We start from the raw sequence: 21,343 nt of genomic DNA, 5'->3' as shown, positions 1-21,343 counted from the left end.
CTGGTAATCCCAGTTCCAGCACAGTGTTAACCTCCTGGTATTCCCAGTTCCAGCAGCGTGATAACCTCACGGTAATCCCAGTTCCAGCACAGTGTAATCCATCTGGTAATCCCAGCTCCAGCACAGTGATAACCTCCTGGTATTCCCAGTTCCAGCACAGTGATAACCTCTGGGTTTTCCCAGTTCCAGCACAGAGATAACCTTCTGGTATTCCCAGTTCCAGCACAGTGTTAACCTCCTGGTAATCCCAGTTCCAGCACAGAGATAACCTCCTGGTATTCCCAGTTCCAGCAGCGTGATAACCTCACGGTAATCCCAGTTCCAGCACAGTGTAATCCATCTGGTAATCCCAGTTCCAGCACAGTTATAACCTCTGGGTTTTCCCAGTTCCAGCACAGAGATAACCTTCTGGCATTCCCAATTCCAGCACAGTGAAATCCATCTGGTAATACCAGTTCCATCACAGTGATAACCTCCTCGTAATCCCAGTTCCAGCACAGTGTAATCCATCTGGTAATCCCAGTTCCAGCACAGTGATAACCTCCTGGTATTCCCAGTTCCAGCACAGTGATAACCTCATGGTAATCCCAGTTCCAGCACAGTGATAACCTCATGGTAATCCCAGTTCCAGCACAGTGATAACCTCATGGTAATCCCAGTTCCAGCACAGTGATAACCTCATGGTAATCCCAGTTCCAGCACAGTGATAACCTCATGGTAATCCCAGTTCCAGCACAGTGATAACCTCATGGTAATCCCAGTTCCAGCACAGTGATAACCTCCTGGTAATCCCAGTTCCAGCACAGTGATAACCTCATGGTAATCCCAGTTCCAGCACAGTGATAACCTCATGGTAATCCCAGTTCCAGCACAGTGATAACCTCATGGTAATCCCAGTTCCAGCACAGTGATAACCTCCTGGTAATCCCAGTTCCAGCACAGTGATAACCTCATGGTAATCCCAGTTCCAGCACAGTGATAACCTCATGGTAATCCCAGTTCCAGCACAGTGATAACCTCATGGTAATCCCAGTTCCAGCACAGTGATAACCTCATGGTAATCCCAGTTCCAGCACAGTGATAACCTCATGGTAATCCCAGTTCCAGCACAGTGATAACCTCATGGTAATCCCAGTTCCAGCACAGTGATAACCTCATGGTAATCCCAGTTCCAGCACAGTGATAACCTCATGGTAATCCCAGTTCCAGCACAGTGATAACCTCATGGTAATCCCAGTTCCAGCACAGTGATAACCTCATGGTAATCCCAGTTCCAGCACAGTGATAACCTCATGGTAATCCCAGTTCCAGCACAGTGATAACCTCATGGTAATCCCAGTTCCAGCACAGTGATAACCTCATGGTAATCCCAGTTCCAGCACAGTGATAACCTCATGGTAATCCCAGTTCCAGCACAGTGATAACCTCATGGTAATCCCAGTTCCAGCACAGTGATAACCTCATGGTAATCCCAGTTCCAGCACAGTGATAACCTCATGGTAATCCCAGTTCCAGCACAGTGATAACCTCATGGTAATCCCAGTTCCAGCACAGTGATAACCTCATGGTAATCCCAGTTCCAGCACAGTGTAATCCATCTGATAATCCCAGCTCCAGCACAGTGATAACCTGGTATTCCCAGCTCCAGCATAGTGATGACCTCCTGGTTTTCCCAGTTCCAGCACAGTGAAATCCATCTGGTAATCCCAGTTCCAGCACAGTGAAAACCTCCTGGTAATTCCCATCCAGCACAATGAGAGGTTCCTGGTAATTCCCGTTCCAGCACAGTGAGAGGTTCCTGGTAATCCCAGTTCTCGCACTGTGGTAATGTTCTGGTAATCACAGTTCCAGCACAGTGATAAAATCCTGATATTCCCAGTTCCAGCACAGTGATAACCTCCTGGTAATTCCAGTTCCAGCACAGTGATAACCTCCTGGTAATTCCAGTTCCAGCACAGTGAGAGGTTCCTGGTAATTCCCGTTCCAGCACAGTGAGGTTCCTGGTAATTTCCGTTCCAGCACAGTGAGAGGTTCCTGGTAATTTCCGTTCCAGCACAGTGAGGTTCCTGGTAATTTCCGTTCCAGCACAGTGAGAGGTTCCTGGTAATTTCCGTTCCAGCACAGTGAGAGGTTCCTGGTAATTTCCGTTCCAGCACAGTGAGAGGTTCCTGGTAATTTCCGTTCCAGCACAGTGAGAGGTTCCTGGTATTCCCAGTTCCAGCACAGTGTAATCCATCTGGTAATCCCAGTTCCAGCAGCGTGATAACCTCCTGGTATTCCCAGTTCCAGCACAGTGATAACCTCTGGGTTTTCCCAGTTCCAGCACAGAGATAACCTCCTGGTATTCCCAGTTCCAGCACAGTGTAATCCATCTGGTAATCCCAGCTCCAGCACAGTGATAACCTCCTGGTATTCCCAGTTCCAGCACAGTGATAACCTCCTGGTATTCCCAGCTCCAGCACAGTGATAACCTCCTGGTATTCCCAGTTCCAGCACAGTGTTAACCTCCTGGTAATCCCAGTTCCAGCAGCGTGATAACCTCCTGGTATTCCCAGTTCCAGCACAGTGATAACCTTCTGGTACTCCCAGCTCCAGCACAGTGATAACCTCCTGGTATTCCCAGTTCCAGCACAGTGTTAACCTCCTGGTATTCCCAGTTCCAGCACAGTGATAACCTCCTGGTATTCCCAGTTCCAGCACAGTGATAACCTCCTGGTATTCCCAGTTCCAGCACAGTGTTAACCTCCTGGTATTCCCAGTTCCAGCAGCGTGATAACCTCCTGGTAATCCCAGTTCCAGCACAGTGTTAACCTCCTGGTATTCCCAGTTCCAGCAGCGTGATAACCTCCTGGTATTCCCAGTTCCAGCACAGTGATAACCTCCTGGTAATCCCAGTTCCAGCACAGTGATAACCTCTGGGTTTTCCCAGTTCCAGCACAGTGATAACCTCTGGGTTTTCCCAGTTCCAGCACAGAGATAACCTTCTGGTATTCCCAGTTCCAGCATTGTGATAACCTTCTGGTATTCCCAGTTCCAGCACAGTGATAACCTCCTGGTATTCCCAGTTCCAGCACAGTGATAACCTCCTGGTATTCCCAGTTCCAGCACAGTGTTAACCTCCTGGTATTCCCAGTTCCAGCAGCGTGATAACCTCACGGTAATCCCAGTTCCAGCACAGTGTAATCCATCTGGTAATCCCAGTTCCAGCAGCGTGATAACCTCCTGGTATTCCCAGTTCCAGCACAGTGATAACCTCCTGGTATTCCCAGTTCCAGCACAGTGATAACCTCCTGGTAATCCCAGTTCCAGCACAGTGATAACCTCCTGGTAATCCCAGTTCCAGCACAGTGATAACCTCCTGGTATTCCCAGTTCCAGCACAGTGATAACCTCCTGGTATTCCCAGTTCCAGCACAGTGATAACCTCCTGGTAATCCCAGTTCCAGCACAGTGATAACCTCCTGGTAATCCCAGTTCCAGCACAGTGATAACCTCCTGGTAATCCCAGTTCCAGCACAGTGATAACCTCCTGGTAATCCCAGTTCCAGCACAGTGATAACCTCATGGTAATCCCAGTTCCAGCACAGTGATAACCTCATGGTAATCCCAGTTCCAGCACAGTGATAACCTCATGGTAATCCCAGTTCCAGCACAGTGATAACCTCCTGGTAATCCCAGTTCCAGCACAGTGATAACCTCATGGTAATCCCAGTTCCAGCACAGTGATAACCTCATGGTAATCCCAGTTCCAGCACAGTGATAACCTCATGGTAATCCCAGTTCCAGCACAGTGATAACCTCCTGGTAATCCCAGTTCCAGCACAGTGATAACCTCCTGGTAATCCCAGTTCCAGCACAGTGTTAACCTCCTGGTATTCCCAGTTCCAGCAGCGTGATAACCTCACGGTAATCCCAGTTCCAGCACAGTGTAATCCATCTGGTAATCCCAGCTCCAGCACAGTGATAACCTCCTGGTATTCCCAGTTCCAGCACAGTGTTAACCTCCTGGTATTCCCAGTTCCAGCAGCGTGATAACCTCCTGGTAATCCCAGTTCCAGCACAGTGATAACCTCCTGGTATTCCCAGTTCCAGCACAGTGTTAACCTCCTGGTATTCCCAGTTCCAGCACAGTGATAACCTCCTGGTAATCCCAGTTCCAGCACAGTGATAACCTCCTGGTATTCCCAGTTCCAGCACAGTGTTAACCTCCTGGTATTCCCAGTTCCAGCACAGTGTTAACCTCCTGGTATTCCCAGTTCCAGCACAGTGATAACCTCCTGGTAATCCCAGTTCCAGCACAGTGATAACCTTCTGGTAATCCCAGTTCCAGCACAGTGATAACCTCCTGGTAATCCCAGTTCCAGCACAGTGATAACCTCCTGGTATTCCCAGTTCCAGCACAGTGATAACCTCCTGGTATTCCCAGTTCCAGCACAGTGATAACCTCCTGGTAATCCCAGTTCCAGCACAGTGATAACCTCCTGGTAATCCCAGTTCCAGCACAGTGATAACCTCCTGGTAATCCCAGTTCCAGCACAGTGATAACCTCCTGGTAATCCCAGTTCCAGCACAGTGATAACCTCATGGTAATCCCAGTTCCAGCACAGTGATAACCTCCTGGTAATCCCAGTTCCAGCACAGTGATAACCTCCTGGTAATCCCAGTTCCAGCACAGTGATAACCTCCTGGTATTCCCAGTTCCAGCACAGTGATAACCTTCTGGTAATCCCAGTTCCAGCACAGTGATAACCTCCTGGTAATCCCAGTTCCAGCACAGTGATAACCTCCTGGTAATCCCAGTTCCAGCACAGTGTTAACCTCCTGGTATTCCCAGTTCCAGCAGCGTGATAACCTCACGGTAATCCCAGTTCCAGCACAGTGTAATCCATCTGGTAATCCCAGCTCCAGCACAGTGATAACCTCCTGGTATTCCCAGTTCCAGCACAGTGTTAACCTCCTGGTATTCCCAGTTCCAGCAGCGTGATAACCTCTGGGTTTTCCCAGTTCCAGCACAGAGATAACCTCCTGGTAATCCCAGTTCCAGCACAGTGTTAACCTCCTGGTATTCCCAGTTCCAGCAGCGTGATAACCTCACGGTAATCCCAGTTCCAGCACAGTGTAATCCATCTGGTAATCCCAGCTCCAGCACAGTGATAACCTCCTGGTATTCCCAGTTCCAGCACAGTGATAACCTCTGGGTTTTCCCAGTTCCAGCACAGAGATAACCTTCTGGTATTCCCAGTTCCAGCACAGTGTTAACCTCCTGGTAATCCCAGTTCCAGCACAGAGATAACCTCCTGGTATTCCCAGTTCCAGCAGCGTGATAACCTCACGGTAATCCCAGTTCCAGCACAGTGTAATCCATCTGGTAATCCCAGTTCCAGCACAGTTATAACCTCTGGGTTTTCCCAGTTCCAGCACAGAGATAACCTTCTGGCATTCCCAATTCCAGCACAGTGAAATCCATCTGGTAATACCAGTTCCATCACAGTGATAACCTCCTCGTAATCCCAGTTCCAGCACAGTGTAATCCATCTGGTAATCCCAGTTCCAGCACAGTGATAACCTCCTGGTATTCCCAGTTCCAGCACAGTGATAACCTCATGGTAATCCCAGTTCCAGCACAGTGATAACCTCATGGTAATCCCAGTTCCAGCACAGTGATAACCTCATGGTAATCCCAGTTCCAGCACAGTGATAACCTCATGGTAATCCCAGTTCCAGCACAGTGATAACCTCATGGTAATCCCAGTTCCAGCACAGTGATAACCTCATGGTAATCCCAGTTCCAGCACAGTGATAACCTCCTGGTAATCCCAGTTCCAGCACAGTGATAACCTCATGGTAATCCCAGTTCCAGCACAGTGATAACCTCATGGTAATCCCAGTTCCAGCACAGTGATAACCTCCTGGTAATCCCAGTTCCAGCACAGTGATAACCTCATGGTAATCCCAGTTCCAGCACAGTGATAACCTCATGGTAATCCCAGTTCCAGCACAGTGATAACCTCCTGGTAATCCCAGTTCCAGCACAGTGATAACCTCATGGTAATCCCAGTTCCAGCACAGTGATAACCTCATGGTAATCCCAGTTCCAGCACAGTGATAACCTCATGGTAATCCCAGTTCCAGCACAGTGATAACCTCATGGTAATCCCAGTTCCAGCACAGTGATAACCTCCTGGTAATCCCAGTTCCAGCACAGTGATAACCTCATGGTAATCCCAGTTCCAGCACAGTGATAACCTCATGGTAATCCCAGTTCCAGCACAGTGATAACCTCATGGTAATCCCAGTTCCAGCACAGTGATAACCTCATGGTAATCCCAGTTCCAGCACAGTGATAACCTCATGGTAATCCCAGTTCCAGCACAGTGATAACCTCATGGTAATCCCAGTTCCAGCACAGTGATAACCTCATGGTAATCCCAGTTCCAGCACAGTGATAACCTCATGGTAATCCCAGTTCCAGCACAGTGATAACCTCATGGTAATCCCAGTTCCAGCACAGTGATAACCTCATGGTAATCCCAGTTCCAGCACAGTGATAACCTCATGGTAATCCCAGTTCCAGCACAGTGATAACCTCATGGTAATCCCAGTTCCAGCACAGTGATAACCTCATGGTAATCCCAGTTCCAGCACAGTGATAACCTCATGGTAATCCCAGTTCCAGCACAGTGATAACCTCATGGTAATCCCAGTTCCAGCACAGTGATAACCTCATGGTAATCCCAGTTCCAGCACAGTGATAACCTCATGGTAATCCCAGTTCCAGCACAGTGATAACCTCATGGTAATCCCAGCTCCAGCACAGTGATAACCTGGTATTCCCAGCTCCAGCATAGTGAAATCCATCTGGTAATCCCAGTTCCAGCACAGTGAAAACCTCCTGGTAATTCCCATCCAGCACAATGAGAGGTTCCTGGTAATTCCCGTTCCAGCACAGTGAGAGGTTCCTGGTAATCCCAGTTCTCGCACTGTGGTAATGTTCTGGTAATCACAGTTCCAGCACAGTGATAAAATCCTGATATTCCCAGTTCCAGCACAGTGATAACCTCCTGGTAATTCCAGTTCCAGCACAGTGATAACCTCCTGGTAATTCCAGTTCCAGCACAGTGAGAGGTTCCTGGTAATTCCCGTTCCAGCACAGTGAGGTTCCTGGTAATTTCCGTTCCAGCACAGTGAGAGGTTCCTGGTAATTTCCGTTCCAGCACAGTGAGGTTCCTGGTAATTTCCGTTCCAGCACAGTGAGAGGTTCCTGGTAATTTCCGTTCCAGCACAGTGAGAGGTTCCTGGTAATTTCCGTTCCAGCACAGTGAGAGGTTCCTGGTAATTTCCGTTCCAGCACAGTGAGAGGTTCCTGGTAATTTCCGTTCCAGCACAGTGAGAGGTTCCTGGTAATTCCCGTTCCAGCACAGTGAGGTTCCTGGTAATTTCCGTTCCAGCACAGTGAGAGGTTCCTGGTAATTTCCGTTCCGGCACAGTGAGAGGTTCCTGGTAATCCCAGCTCCCATATAGCCAGTGGGACGCTCCTCATGATTCCAGCTTCCATTGGCTTTCGGGCCATTTCCGATCTATTCGGAAGGAAGGTTCCTAAAATGTTGGCAGAAGGCATCGGGAGGGAAATCCAATGACTTCCTGCTGCCATGGGATATTCCCAGAAGCAGGAATGGCAGTGGCTTGGGCGCCCACCAACCAGAGGCATGCAACCAATTAGTCCAATTAACTGGCTTATGAACGGGCACTTCATGCCCCACTTCACTTTACTGGCGTCAGAGCCCCACCCTCCCCAACTCCCACCACCATGTGCGGAGACTGCTAGGTACATATTGAGATGGCCTCCCAGTGGCTTCCTGGGGTGGTGGGGAGGGATGTTCCATGGCTCACATCTGCCAGCCATCTGATTGGGCCAGCAGTTCTCAGCAGCAGGCTGCCATCCTTATTTGGACGATGGTCTCAATGGCGGCCTCTTAATTGGCCGTCACTGGTAAAATCCTATCCGAAGTCTGGCTGCCCACCAGCGCGAGCTCAGATCACACATTTCATCCTGATGGCGGGATTTCACTTTTCTGGTCAAATTCTGGCCAATGAGTCACACTGCCCCACGTTGCCCTGTCCTCCAGCATGGACACTAGCAGGAGAATAGATGGCAATGCAAATCGACCTTGTGACCGGAGGCAGTGGTTGACACTGACTTTGCTCTTTGTTGAATTAGAATTTCGAACTCCACATCACAGTGACAGAGAAGACAGAAACCATTTGTAAAGGGACATTGAAAATTGTTGTCACTCCAGTCAATCACTGGATTCCGATCTTCACGTGAGTACAAATACTGTTGCATTCCCAATTTCAACTTGGCCCATGCATGTCTAAGTTTTGAATTAAAATGTTATAATTCGTTCCAAAACTCTCCAATTGCAACACTGTGCATAAGGCAGGGCAATGAGTCTGAGTCGCAGGTTTTTTGAATGCTCTGCAGTTGTCGTATTTACATGTAAACCATGCCAAGTATCGTCCTGAAGAGAGAAACATAAGAAATATGAGCAGGAGTAGGCTATACAGTCCCTCAAGCCTGCTCGACCATTCATTAAGATCATGACTGCTCTTTGACCTCAACTCCACTTTCCCACCCAATCCCCGTATCCTTTGATTCCCTTAGAGCTCAAAACGTTATTTCAGCTTTGTATATACTCAACGACTGAGCATCCACAGCCATCTGGGGTAGAGAATCTCAAAGACTCACAACTCTCTGAGTGAAGAACTTTCTCCTCATCTCACTCTGAAATAATTGGACCTTATCCTAAGACTGTGCCCCCATGTTCTAGATTCTCCAACCAGGGGAGACAACTTCTCAGCATCTACCATGTCAGGTCCCTCCAGAATCTTGCACATTTCAATGAGATCACCTCTCATTCTCAAATTTACGAACCAGCCGTGCCTCCTCCTCATCCTGGTACTGCCCCCAAAGCCCTCCTTTCCAATGTTTTGTTAGTTGTCCTTTGTACGTTCAGCAGGTGGAGCAGGCTTTTACACCTGAGCAAGTATTGGGTTCTATAAGAGTTCACCCTCCCAGGCACCAGTTGTCTGAGTGCACTGTCTTTAGTTGCTACCTCTGGTATGGTTTGGACCAGTGAAAGTGAGGTAATTTATTAACGTATTTGAGGGGAGTCGGAATGGGGTGATATTGGTCATGTGGCTCCAATCCCAATATAGTGCTTGATTTTGTCCAACACCTGACTGAACATCACAGCTAAGGTCGTGTCTCTGACGGCCATGAAGTTGCTTAGTCATTAGGTCATCTCCATGACAACTGCTGTCCATGTTAGTGAACAGGACTGTGATGATCCTCAGAACTGAAACTGTTGCCCTGCTAACTGAACTCTCCTTGCAGATCTGTTTCAAAGACTGTTAGCATTCCAGAGAATCAAGGGCCTGAGTATTATGTGACGAAGGTGACTGCTACAGGAAACAGAGTGCACTATCACCTGGCAACCTTCAACCCTTCCTTCCATATTGGTGAGGGTAAGTCACTGAATCAACACACTGTGTGAGGGTGGAGAAAGGCAGTGGGAGGAGGTGGGTGTCTAATAGGCTTGAATGGATCGATGGTTCCTAAAGCTCTCCACCACTGGGGTTTTCCTCACCTCATGTCTGGGTCTGTTGGAGCCTCCATTATCATTGGACAACTCCATTATCGTTGTATCGTGTGACTACCAGGATTGTAGCTGTATTAAATGAGCATTGGGCTTCCTTCATCTTGCAATTGCTATGTTGCTGCTGTCTGATCTTATACATTTATTCCATTTGTGCTATTCTGAGAGGAACACTTGAAGCTCCCCTCAGTGCACCATTATGCACAGACACAGGCTCCCTGTCGGAGTCGATTCAGACTGGGGCAGGGATACTGGTGAATGCCACTTCCTCACACACTCCTGGTTAAACATTTGGGGCAGTGATCAGAGAGAAAGAGGAGAATGAAGGGAGCACTGACCCTTCACCTGGGCCCCTGTGTCTAAACCCAGCCCAGCCTGATAGTGTGGGCATCTCATCCTAGTGGCTGTAACAGTCCAATGAGAGATGAGCTGGAACAGTTATAATCCAGTTCCCAATAGATATAGCCGACAGCAGAAAACTGCTCCTCGTTCAAAACTAACCAGCATTCACATTCAGACTGGCCCCGGATGACTGGTCGGAGAATGGGAGCAGTAAGTGACATTCTTCTAAGGTTGGAACTGAGTAACATTGTTGAAGCAGTATAGAATCATAGAATGGATACAGTACAGAAAAAAGCCATTCAGCCCATCATATCTGTGCTGGTCCTCTGCAAGAACAACTCACCTAGTCCCACTACCCAACATTTTCCCTGTAGCCCTGCAAATTCTTTCTCTTCAGATAATTATCTAATTCCCTTTTGACGGCCTGGATTGAATCTGCCTCCACCACACTCTTAGGCAGTGTATTCCAGACCCGAACCACTCGCTGCATAAAAAGGTTTTTCCTCATGTTGCCATTGCTTTTTTTGCCAATCACCTTTAGTCAGTGTCCTGTGGTTCTGGATCCTTCTGCCAATGGGAATAGTTCCTCTCGATCTACTCTGTCCAGATCCCTCATGAGTTTCAACACCCCTTTTAAATCTCCTCAGTCTCTTCTCTAAGGAGAACTCAGCTTCTCCAACCTATCCAAGTAACTGAAGTTCCTCATCCCTGGAACCATGTTGGTAGCTCTTTTCTGCACCCTCTCTAATACCTTCACATTCTAGTTAAAGTGTGGTGTCCAGAACACAGTATTCCTGTTGAAATGAACCAGTGATTTATACAGATTTATCATAACTTCCTTGTTTTGTACTCTAGGCCCCTAATTATAAACCCCGGAATTCTGTGTGCTTTATTAACTACTTTTATTAACCTGCTCTGCACCTTCAATGATTGTACACATATACCCTCAGGTCCCTCTGCTTCTGCACACCCTTTAGAATTGTACCCTTTATTTTATATTGCCTCTCCTCATTCTTCCTTCCAAAATGAATCACCACACTTTGCTGCATTAAATTTATCAAATGCCTTTTGGAAGTCCATGTACACCACATCAACCACATTCCCCTCATCAACGCTTTCTGTTACCTCATCAAAAACTCAAGCAAGTTAGTTAAACACTAAAATAAAAGCAAAAGCAAAATACTGCGGATGCTGGAAATCTGAAACAAAAACAAGAAATGCTGGAAGCACTCAGCAGGTCTGGCAACATCTGTGGAAAGAGAAGCAGAGTTAACGTTTCGGGTCAGTGACCCTTCTTCGGAACTGACAAATATTAGAAAAGTCACAGATTATAAACAAGTGAGGTGGGGGTGGGGCAAGAGATAACAAAGGAGAAGGTGCAGATTGGACCAGGCCACATAGCTGACCAAAAGGTCACGGAGAACAGGCAAACAATATGTTAATGGTGTGTTGAAAGACAAAGCATTAGTACAGATTAGGTGTGAATACACTGAATATTGAGTGTATTCACACCTAATCTGTACTAATGCTTTGTCTTTCAACACACCATTAACATATTGTTTGCCTGTTCTCCGTGACCTTTTGGTCAGCTATGTGGCCTGGTCCAATCTGCACCTTCTCCTTTGTTATCTCTTGCCCCACCCCCACCTCACTTGTTTATAATCTGTGACTTTTCTAATATTTGTCAGTTCCGAAGAAGGGTCACTGACCCGAAACGTTAACTCTGCTTCTCTTTCCACAGATGCTGCCAGACCTGCTGAATGATTCCAGCATTTCTTGTTTTTGTTTTAGTTAAACACGATTTGCCCTTAACAAATCCATGCTGGATTTCCTTAATTAATCCACATTTGTCCAAATGACTGTTAATTTTGACCCAAATTATTGTTTCTAAATGCTTTCCCATCGCCAAGGTTAAATTGACTGGCCTGTAGTTACTGGGCTTATCCTTAGACCCTTTTTTAACAAGGGTGTAACATTTTGCAATTCTCCTCTTCTCTGGAACCACCCCTGTATATAAGGAAGATTGGAAAATTATGGCCAGTGCCTTCACAATTTCCTTCCTTACTTCCCTCCATATCCTTGGATGCATCTCATCCAGTCCTGGTGACATCAACTTTAAGTACAACCAGCCTATCAAATACCTCCTCTTTTTCAATTTTTAGCCCATTCAGCATCTCGACTATCTCCTCTTTCATTATGACTTGCGCAATATCTCCTTCCTTGGTAAAGACAGATGTAAAGTATTTATTTAGTACCTCAAACATGCCCTCTACCTTAATGTATAAATCCCTTTTTTGGTCCCTAATCGGCCCCTCTCCTCCTTTTACCACTGTTTTACTATTTAAATGCTTATAGAAGACTTTTGGATTCCCTTTTATGTTAACTGCAAGTCTCTTATACTCTCTTTGCTTCTCTTATTTGTTTTTATAACTTCCCCTCTGGTTCTCAATTATATTATCCACCTGACATCTATTGTATGCACCCTTTTTCTGCTTCATCCTACTCTCTATCTCCTCCGTCGTCCAGGGAACTCTGGATCTGTTTGCCCTACCATTCCCCCAGGTGGGAATGTACCTTGACTCTACCTGAGCTATCTCCTCTTTAAAGGCAGCCCATTGTCCTATTACAGTTTTGCCTGCCGATCTTTGATTCCGATTTACCTGGACCAAATCTGTTCTCATCCCATTGAAGTTGGCCCTCCCCCAATTAATTACTTGTGCTCTGAATTGCCTCTTGTCCTTTTCCAGAGCTAACCTAAACCTTATGGTGACATGGCTACTGTTCCTAAATTCTCCCCACAGACATATGATTTACTTTCCCACCTCGTTCCAGATCCAGCAATGCCTCCTTCCTGATTGGACTGGAAAAATACTGATGTAGAAAATTCTTCTGAACACACTGGAGAAACTCTTGTCCCTCTCTGCCCTTTACATTATTGCTATCCCAGTCTATATTAGGATAATTAACATCTCCCATTATAGCTAGTCTGTAATTCTTGCATCTCTCTGAAATTTCCTTACAAATGTGTTTCTTTACAGCTTTTCCCACTAGTTGCTGGCCTATAGACTTCACAGGGCAATGTAATGACACCTCAACTTTTTCTTAGTTCTAACCAAATGGATTCTGTGCTTGACCGCTCGAGGACATCCTCTCTCTCCAGCACTAATGTTCTTAATCAATACTGCCACCCCTCCTCCTTTCTTTCACAGAATCACAGAATTGTTACAGTGCAGGCCATATGGCCCATCATGTCTGCACTGACTCTCTGAATGAGCAATTCACCTAATGCTCCTCCCTTGCCTTCTTCCTATAATCCTGCACATTTTTCCTCTTAATATAACAGTCTAATTCCCTTTTAAATGCTTTAATTGAACCTGCCTCCACCACACTCTCAGGCAGCGCATTCCAGACCTTAGCCACTTGCTGCGTGAAGAAGTTCTTCCTCATGTCACTTTTCCTTCTCTTACCAAATACTTTAAATCTGTGCCCTCTCGCTCTCGATCCTTTCTCCAGTGGGAACAGTTTCTCCCTATCTACTCTGTCCAGACCCCTCATGATTACCTCCATCAAATCTTCTCTCAGCCTTCTCTTCTCCAACCTTCCTTTCCTATCTTTCCTGAATACCCTGTATCCAGGAATATTCAATACCCAGACCTGCCCTTCTTTGAGCTAGGCCTCTGTTATCGCTACAACATCATATTTCCATGTGGCTAGCTGCACCTGCAGTTCAGCAACCTTATTGACCACATTGTGCATTCACATATAGGCACAGTAAACCTAATATAGATCTTATTACATTTCCTCAATTCCAGCCCACCTAATAACTTAGCATTTCTTACTGTAGTTCTGTCTCTCTCAATTCTCTGTGCACCTTGGTTTTCCTCTCTAATATTACCTCCTGGTTTCCACACACCTACCAAGTTAGTTTAAACCCTCCCCAACAATACCAGCAAATCGCCCCACAAGGACATTGATCCCTGCTCAGTTCAGGTGCAACCCTTGCGGTCTGTACAGGTCCCATCGCCCCCAGAACTGATCCCAATGTCTGAGGAATCTGAAGCTCTCCCTCATGCCCCATCTCTCCAGTCATGCATTCATCTGCTCTATTCTCCTATTTCTATACTCACTTGCACATGGTACTGAGAGTAATCTGAAGGTCCTGCTTGCTAGTTTCTTTCCTGGCTCCCTTAACTCTGCCTGCAGGATCTCATCCCTCTTTCTACCTATATCGTAGCTACCAATGTGGACCACGACTGCTGGCTGTTCATCCTCCCCCTTCAGGGTGCTCGACAGCCTCTCAGTGATATCCTTGACCTTAGCGCCAGGGAGGCAACACGATCATCCTGGATGCACATCTGCAGCTGTAGAAAGGCCTCTCTGTTCCTCTAAGTATCGAATCCCTTTCACTATTGCTTTTCCAATATTTCTCCTGCCCCCCACCCCCCCCGCCCTTGTACAGCTGAGCCAGCTGTGGTGCTATGGACTTGGCTCTGGTTGCATTCCCCGCATAAACCACTTCGGTCAACCGGGTCCATGCCGACCATAATGCCTATCTATACTAATCCCACCTGCCTGCATTAATTCCATATCCCTCTATGCCTTGCTCATTCAAGTACCTGTCCAGATGCCACTTAAATGTCGCTACTGTTCCTGCCTCCACCACCTCCTCTGGCAGCTCATTCCAGATACCCACTATTTTTTGTGTGAAACATTTACCCCTTTGATCCCCTTTAAACCTCCTCCCTCTCACCTTAAATCTGTGCCCTCTAGTTTTAGTCACTCCTACCATGGGAAACAGACTCTGGCGATCTACCCTATCTATGCCTGTCATAATTTTATATACCTCTATCATGTCCCCTCTCCGTCTCCTTCGCTCCAAGGAAAACAGACCCAGCCTATCCAATCTCTCTTAATAACTCAAGCCCTCCAAACCAGGCAACATCCTTGTGAATCTTTTCTGCACCCTCTCTAGCTTAATCACATCTTTCCTGTAGTGCGGCGACCAGAACTGCACACGGTACTCCAAATGCCGCCTAACCAATGTCATATACAACTGTAACATGACGTCCCAACTCTTGTACTCAATGCCTCGGCCGATGAAGGCAAGCATGCCATATGCCTTCTTCACCACCCTGTCCACCTGTGTTGCCACTTTCAGGGAACTATGTACTTGCACCCCAAGGTCTCTCTGCTCAACAACACTCCCCAGGGCCCTGCCATTCACTGTATATGTCCTGCCCTAGTTTAACTTCCCAAAATGCATCACTTCACACTTGTCTACATTAAATTCCATTTGCCAATCCCTTGCCCACTTTCCCAGTTGATCTATATCCTGTTGTAACCTTAGACAACCTTCTTCACTATCCACTCTACCACCAATTTTGGTGTCATCTGCAAACTTACTAATCATGCCCCCAACATTCACAATCTTACCAGTATTCAGAATGGAATACTGGTTGGAGAGTGAGGTGGACTCAGGGGACTCCTGCATTAGCTGCCTCATCCTTCTTGACTGCCGGGCAGTCGCCCATTCCCTCTCTGCCTCTATACCCTTAAGCTCTGGGGTGACTGCATCTATAAAGGTGCTATCCATGAAACTCTTCACCTCACAGATGAGTCACAGTGACGTCAGCTGTTGCTCAAGCTCTGAAATCCAGAGCTTGATCTACTGCAGCTGATGACACTTCCTGCGCATGTGGTTGTTCAGGACAGGAGAAGTGTCCTGGAGTTCCCACATGGAACAGGATGTACAATCCACTGGCCCAAGCTGCCCTATTTATTAGACTATTAAACTTACTGCTTAAATAAAAAAAGATTCACCAATCAGCTGCTTCTAAAAACATAAGAAATAGGATCAGGAGTAGGCCATTCGGCCCCTTAAGCCTGCTCTGCCATTCTGATTGTGGGCTTAACTTCACCTTTCTGCCTGCCTCACATGCCCCTTGACTCCTGTGTCCTCCTCTGTTGTTGTCACTATTTTATATGGAGGTTAACTGAAATGTTTATTCATTTACTCATTATCTAAAAATCTTGGATTTTAATTTATTGCAAAATTCAGACTTCCTTAGTTTTATTATCCTCTATTATCTAATCTTTAACTTTAACCCCTAGATCTGCTTGACTAATTGATCACTGATTTTAATTATGTGATAAATTATCAAATTGGCTTTAGTTTTTAGTTTTAATACTAGTTATACGATCAAGTCTGAAACAAATAGCCTCCACTCCCTTTTACAATCTAGTTAGTACCTCGTTTAAACTATTAATTTTAATTAATGCCTCTAGACCTGCTCTGCATTAATGCGCTTATAAATTTACTAACTGATATACACGGTCCGATTGAAATTTTTAATTTCTCGGCTCTTAGTTTGAACGAATATTGAAGTCTAGGGAGAATAAAAGAGAGATACTCACCGGTCAATAACTTACCTGATTTCCTGTAATGCCATACATTGATTTTTTTTCTATTTTTTGCGAACACGATCGATCGACTCTGAACCCCCGAGTTCCTTTAAAACCCACTGTCCCACTGTGTTCCTGCTGAACACCCGAGTTCAATAAAACCCACTGTCTCACTGTGTTCCTGCTGAACACCCGAGTTCCTTAAAACCCCCTGTCTCACTGTGTTCCTGCTGAACACCCGAGTTCAATAAAACCCACTGTCTCACTGTGTTCCTGCTGAACACCCGAGTTCAATAAAACCCACTGTCTCACTGTGTTCCTGCTGAACACCCGAGTTCAATAAAACCCACTGTCTCACTGTGTTCCTGCTGAACACCCGAGTTCAATAAAACCCACTGTCTCACTGTGTTCCTGCTGAACACCCGAGTTCAATAAAACCCACTGTCTCACTGTGTTCCTTCTGAACACCCGAGTTCCTTAAAACCCACTGTCTCACTGTGTTCCTGCTGAAAACCCGAGTTCCTTAAAACCCACTGTCTCACTGTGTTCCTGCTGAACACCCGAGTTCAATAAAACCCATTGTCTCACTGTGTTCCTGCTGAACACCCGAGTTCCTTAAAACCCACTGTCTCACTGTGTTCCTGCTGAACACCCGAGTTCAATAAAACCCACTGGCTCACTGTGTTCCTGCTGAACACCCGAGTTCAATAAAACCCACTGGCTCACTGTGTTCCTGCTGAACACCCGAGTTCCTGAAAACCCACTGTCTCACTGTGTTCCTGCTGAACACCCGAGTTCAATAAAACCCACTGTCTCACTGTGTTCCTGCTGAACACCCGAGTTCCTTAAAACCCACTGTCTCACTGTGTTCCTGCTGAATACCCGAGTTCAATAAAACCCATTGTCTCACTGTGTTCCTGCTGAACACCCGAGTTCCTTAAAACCCACTGTCTCACTGTGTTCCCGCTGAACCCCCAGCTCCTTAAAATCCACTGTCTCACTGTGTTCCCGCTGAACCCCCAGCTCCTTAAAACCCACTGTCTCACTGTGTTCCATCTGAACACCTGAGTTCCTTAAAGTCCACTGTCTGACTGTGTTCCCGCTGAACCCCCAGCTCCTTAAAACCCACTGTCTCACTGTGTTCCAGCTGAACCCCCAGCTCCTTAAAATCCACTGTCTCACTGTGTTCCCGCTGAACCCCCAGCTCCTTAAAATCCACTGTCTCACTGTGTTCCATCTGAACACCCGAGAACCTTAAAATCCACTGTCTCACTGTGTTCCCGTTGAACCCCCAGCTCCTTAAAATCCACTGTCTCACTGTGTTCCAGCTGAACACCCGAGTTCCTTAAAATCAACTGTCTCACTGTGTTCCTGCTGAACCACCAGCTCCTTAAAACCCACTGTCTCACTGTGTTCCATCTGAACACCCGAGAACCTTAAAATCCACTGTCTCACTGTGTTCCCGTTGAACCCCCAGCTCCTTAAAATCCACTGTCTCACTGTGTTCCATCTGAACACCCGAGTTACTTAAAATCCACTGTCTCACTGTGTTCCCGCTGAACCCCCAGCTCCTTAAAACCCACTGTCTCACTGTGTTCCTGCTGAACACCCGTGTTCCTTAAAATCCACTGTCTCACTGCATTCCTGCTGAACACCCGTGTTCCTTAAAATCCACTGTCTCACTGTGTTCCTGCTGAACACCCGTGTTCCTGAAAATCCACTGTCTCACTGCATTCCTGCTGAACACCCGTGTTCCTTAAAATCCACTGTCCCACTGCGTTCCATCTGAACACCTGAGAACCTTAAAATCCACTGTCTCACTGTGTTCCAGCTGAACACCTGAGTTCCTTAAAGTCCACTGTCTCACTGTGTTCCCGCTGAACCCCCAGCTCCTTAAAACCCACTGTCTCACTGTGTTCCTGCTGAACCCCCAGCTCCTTAAACCCACTGTCTCACTGTGTTCCCGCTGAACCCCCATCTCCTTAAAACCCACTGTCTCACTGTGTTCCTGCTGAACACCCATCTCCTTAAAACCCACTGTCTCACTGTGTTCCTGCTGAACCCCCAGCTCCTTAAAACCCACTGTCTCACTGTGTTCCTGCTGAACACCCATCTCATTAAAACCCACTGTCTCACTGTGTTCCCGCTGAACCCCCAGCTCCTTAAAACCCACTGTCTCACTGTGTTCCTGCTGAACACCCATCTCCTTAAAACCCACTGTCTCACTGTGTTCCTGTTGAACCCCCGTGTTCCTTAAAACCCACTGTCTCACTGTGTTCCATCTGAACACCCGAGTTCCTTAAAATCCACTGTCTCACTGTGTTCCTGTTGAACCCCCGTGTTCCTTCAAACCCACTGTCTCACTGTGTTCCATCTGAACACCCGAGTTCCTTAAAATCCACTGCCTCACTGTGTTCCTGCTGAACACCCGTGTTCCTTAAAATCCACTGTCTCACTGCATTCCTGTTGAACCCCCGTGTTCCTTCAAACCCACTGTCTCACTGTGTTCCATCTGAACACCCGAGTTCCTTAAAATCCACTGCCTCACTGTGTTCCTGCTGAACACCCGTGTTCCTTAAAATCCACTGTCTCACTGCATTCCTGCTGAACACCCGTGTTCCTGCAAACCCACTGTCTCACTGTGTTCCATCTGAACACCCGAGTTCCTTAAAATCCACTGCCTCACTGTGTTCCTGTTGAACCCCCAGCTCCTTAAAATCCACTGTCTCACTGTGTTCCATCTGAACACCCGAGTTCCTTAAAATCCACTGTCTCACTGCATTCCTGCTGAACACCCGTGTTCCTTAAAATTCACTGTCTCACTGCAGTCCTGCTGAACACCCGTGTTCCTTCAAACCCACTGTCTCACTGTGTTCCATCTGAACACCCGAGTTCCTTAAAATCCACTGCCTCACTGTGTTCCTGCTGAACACCCGTGTTCCTTAAAATCCACTGTCTCACTGCATTCCTGCTGAACACCCGTGTTCCTTCAAACCCACTGTCTCACTGTGTTCCATCTGAACACCCGAGTTCCTTAAAATCCACTGCCTCACTGTGTTCCTGTTGAACCCCCAGCTCCTTAAAATCCACTGTCTCACTGTGTTCCATCTGAACACCCGAGTTCCTTCAAACCCACTGTCTCACTGTGTTCCATCTGAACACCTGAGTTCCTTAAAATCCACTGCCTCAGTGTGTTCCTGTTGAACCCCCAGCTCCTTAAAACCCACTGTCTCACTGTGTTCCTGTTGAACACCCGATTCCTTAAAACCCACTGTCTCACTGTGTTCCTGTTGAACCCCCAGCTCCTTAAAACCCACTGTCTCACTGTGTTCCTGTTGAACCCCCAGCTCCTTAAAACCCACTGTTTCACTCTGTTCCTGCTGAACCCCCAGCTCCTTAAAACCCACTGTCTCACTGTGTTCCTGCTGAACACCCGAGTTCAATAAAACCCATTGTCTCACTGTGTTCCTGCTGAACACCCGAGTTCCTTAAAACCCACTGTCTCACTGTGTTCCTGCTGAACACCCGAGTTCAATAAAACCCACTGGCTCACTGTGTTCTTGCTGAACACCCGAGTTCAATAAAACCCACTGTCTCACTGTGTTCCTGCTGAACACCCGAGTTCCTTAAAACCCACTGTCTCACTGTGTTCCTGCTGAACACCTGAGTTCAATAAAACCCACTGTCTCACTGTGTTCCTGCTGAACACCCGAGTTCCTTAAAACCCACTGTCTCACTGTGTTCCTGCTGAACAGCCGAGTTCAATAAAACCCACTGTCTCACTGTGTTCCTGCTGAACACCCGAGTTCAATAAAACCCATTGTCTCACTGTGTTCCTGCTGAACACCCGAGTTCCTTAAAACCCACTGTCTCACTGTGTTCCCGCTGAACCCCCAGCTCCTTAAAATCCACTGTCTCACTGTGTTCCAGCTGAACACCTGAGTTCCTTAAAGTCCACTGTCTCACTGTGTTCCCGCTGAACCCCCAGCTCCTTAAAACCCACTGTCTCACTGTGTTCCAGCTGAACCCCCAGCTCCTTAAAATCCACTGTCTCACTGTGTTCCCGCTGAACCCCCAGCTCCTTAAAATCCACTGTCTCACTGTGTTCCATCTGAACACCCGAGAACCTTAAAATCCACTGTCTCACTGTGTTCCCGTTGAACCCCCAGCTCCTTAAAATCCACTGTCTCACTGTGTTCCAGCTGAACACCCGAGTTCCTTAAAATCAACTGTCTCACTGTGTTCCTGCTGAACCCCCAGCTCCTTAAAACCCACTGTCTCACTGTGTTCCATCTGAACACCCGAGTTCCTTAAAATCCACTGTCTCACTGTGTTCCCGCTGAACCCCCAGCTCCTTAAAACCCACTGTCTCACTGTGTTCCTGCTGAACACCCGTGTTCCTTAAAATCCACTGTCTCACTGCATTCCTGCTGAACACCCGTGTTCCTTAAAATCCACTGTCTCACTGTGTTCCTGCTGAACACCCGAGTTCCTTAAAACCCACTGTCTCACTGTGTTCCCGCTGAACACCCGAGTTCAATAAAACCCACTGGCTCACTGTGTTCCTGCTGAACACCCGAGTTCAATAAAACCCACTGGCTCACTGTGTTCCTGCTGAACACCCGAGTTCAATAAAACCCACTGGCTCACTGTGTTCCTGCTGAACACCCGAGTTCAATAAAACCCACTGGCTCACTGTGTTCCTGCTGAACACCCGAGTTCAATAAAACCCATTGTCTCACTGTGTTCCTGCTGAACACCCGAGTTCCTTAAAACCCACTGTCTCACTGTGTTCCTGCTGAACACCCGAGTTCAATAAAACCCACTGGCTCACTGTGTTCCTGCTGAACACCCGAGTTCCTTAAAACCCACTGTCTCACTGTGTTCCTGCTGAACACCCGAGTTCAATAAAACCCACTGTCTCACTGTGTTCCTGCTGAACAC

At 47.1% G+C, this 21,343-nt stretch overlaps 1 protein-coding gene across 4 annotated transcripts in view; it reads left to right on the top strand.

The window, feature by feature from the left end:
* The window catches only part of LOC137380364 (cadherin-related family member 4-like), a 177,448-nt gene that overhangs the window by 39,374 nt on the left and 116,731 nt on the right, over window positions 1-21,343 (top strand). For all 4 annotated transcript variants that reach the window (XM_068052295.1, XM_068052294.1, XM_068052291.1 and 1 more), the window contains exons 7-8: window positions 8,218-8,321; window positions 9,394-9,524. In XM_068052295.1, the coding sequence (XP_067908396.1) occupies window positions 8,218-8,321; window positions 9,394-9,524 (235 nt within the window). The remainder of the gene's footprint in view (window positions 1-8,217; window positions 8,322-9,393; window positions 9,525-21,343) is intronic.

The sequence above is a fragment of the Heterodontus francisci genome, chromosome 19, assembly GCF_036365525.1.
Source record: "Heterodontus francisci isolate sHetFra1 chromosome 19, sHetFra1.hap1, whole genome shotgun sequence".
NCBI lineage: Eukaryota > Metazoa > Chordata > Chondrichthyes > Heterodontiformes > Heterodontidae > Heterodontus > Heterodontus francisci.
Note: the sequence above shows the minus strand (reverse complement) of the source record. Positions and strands in the feature narration are given on the sequence as shown.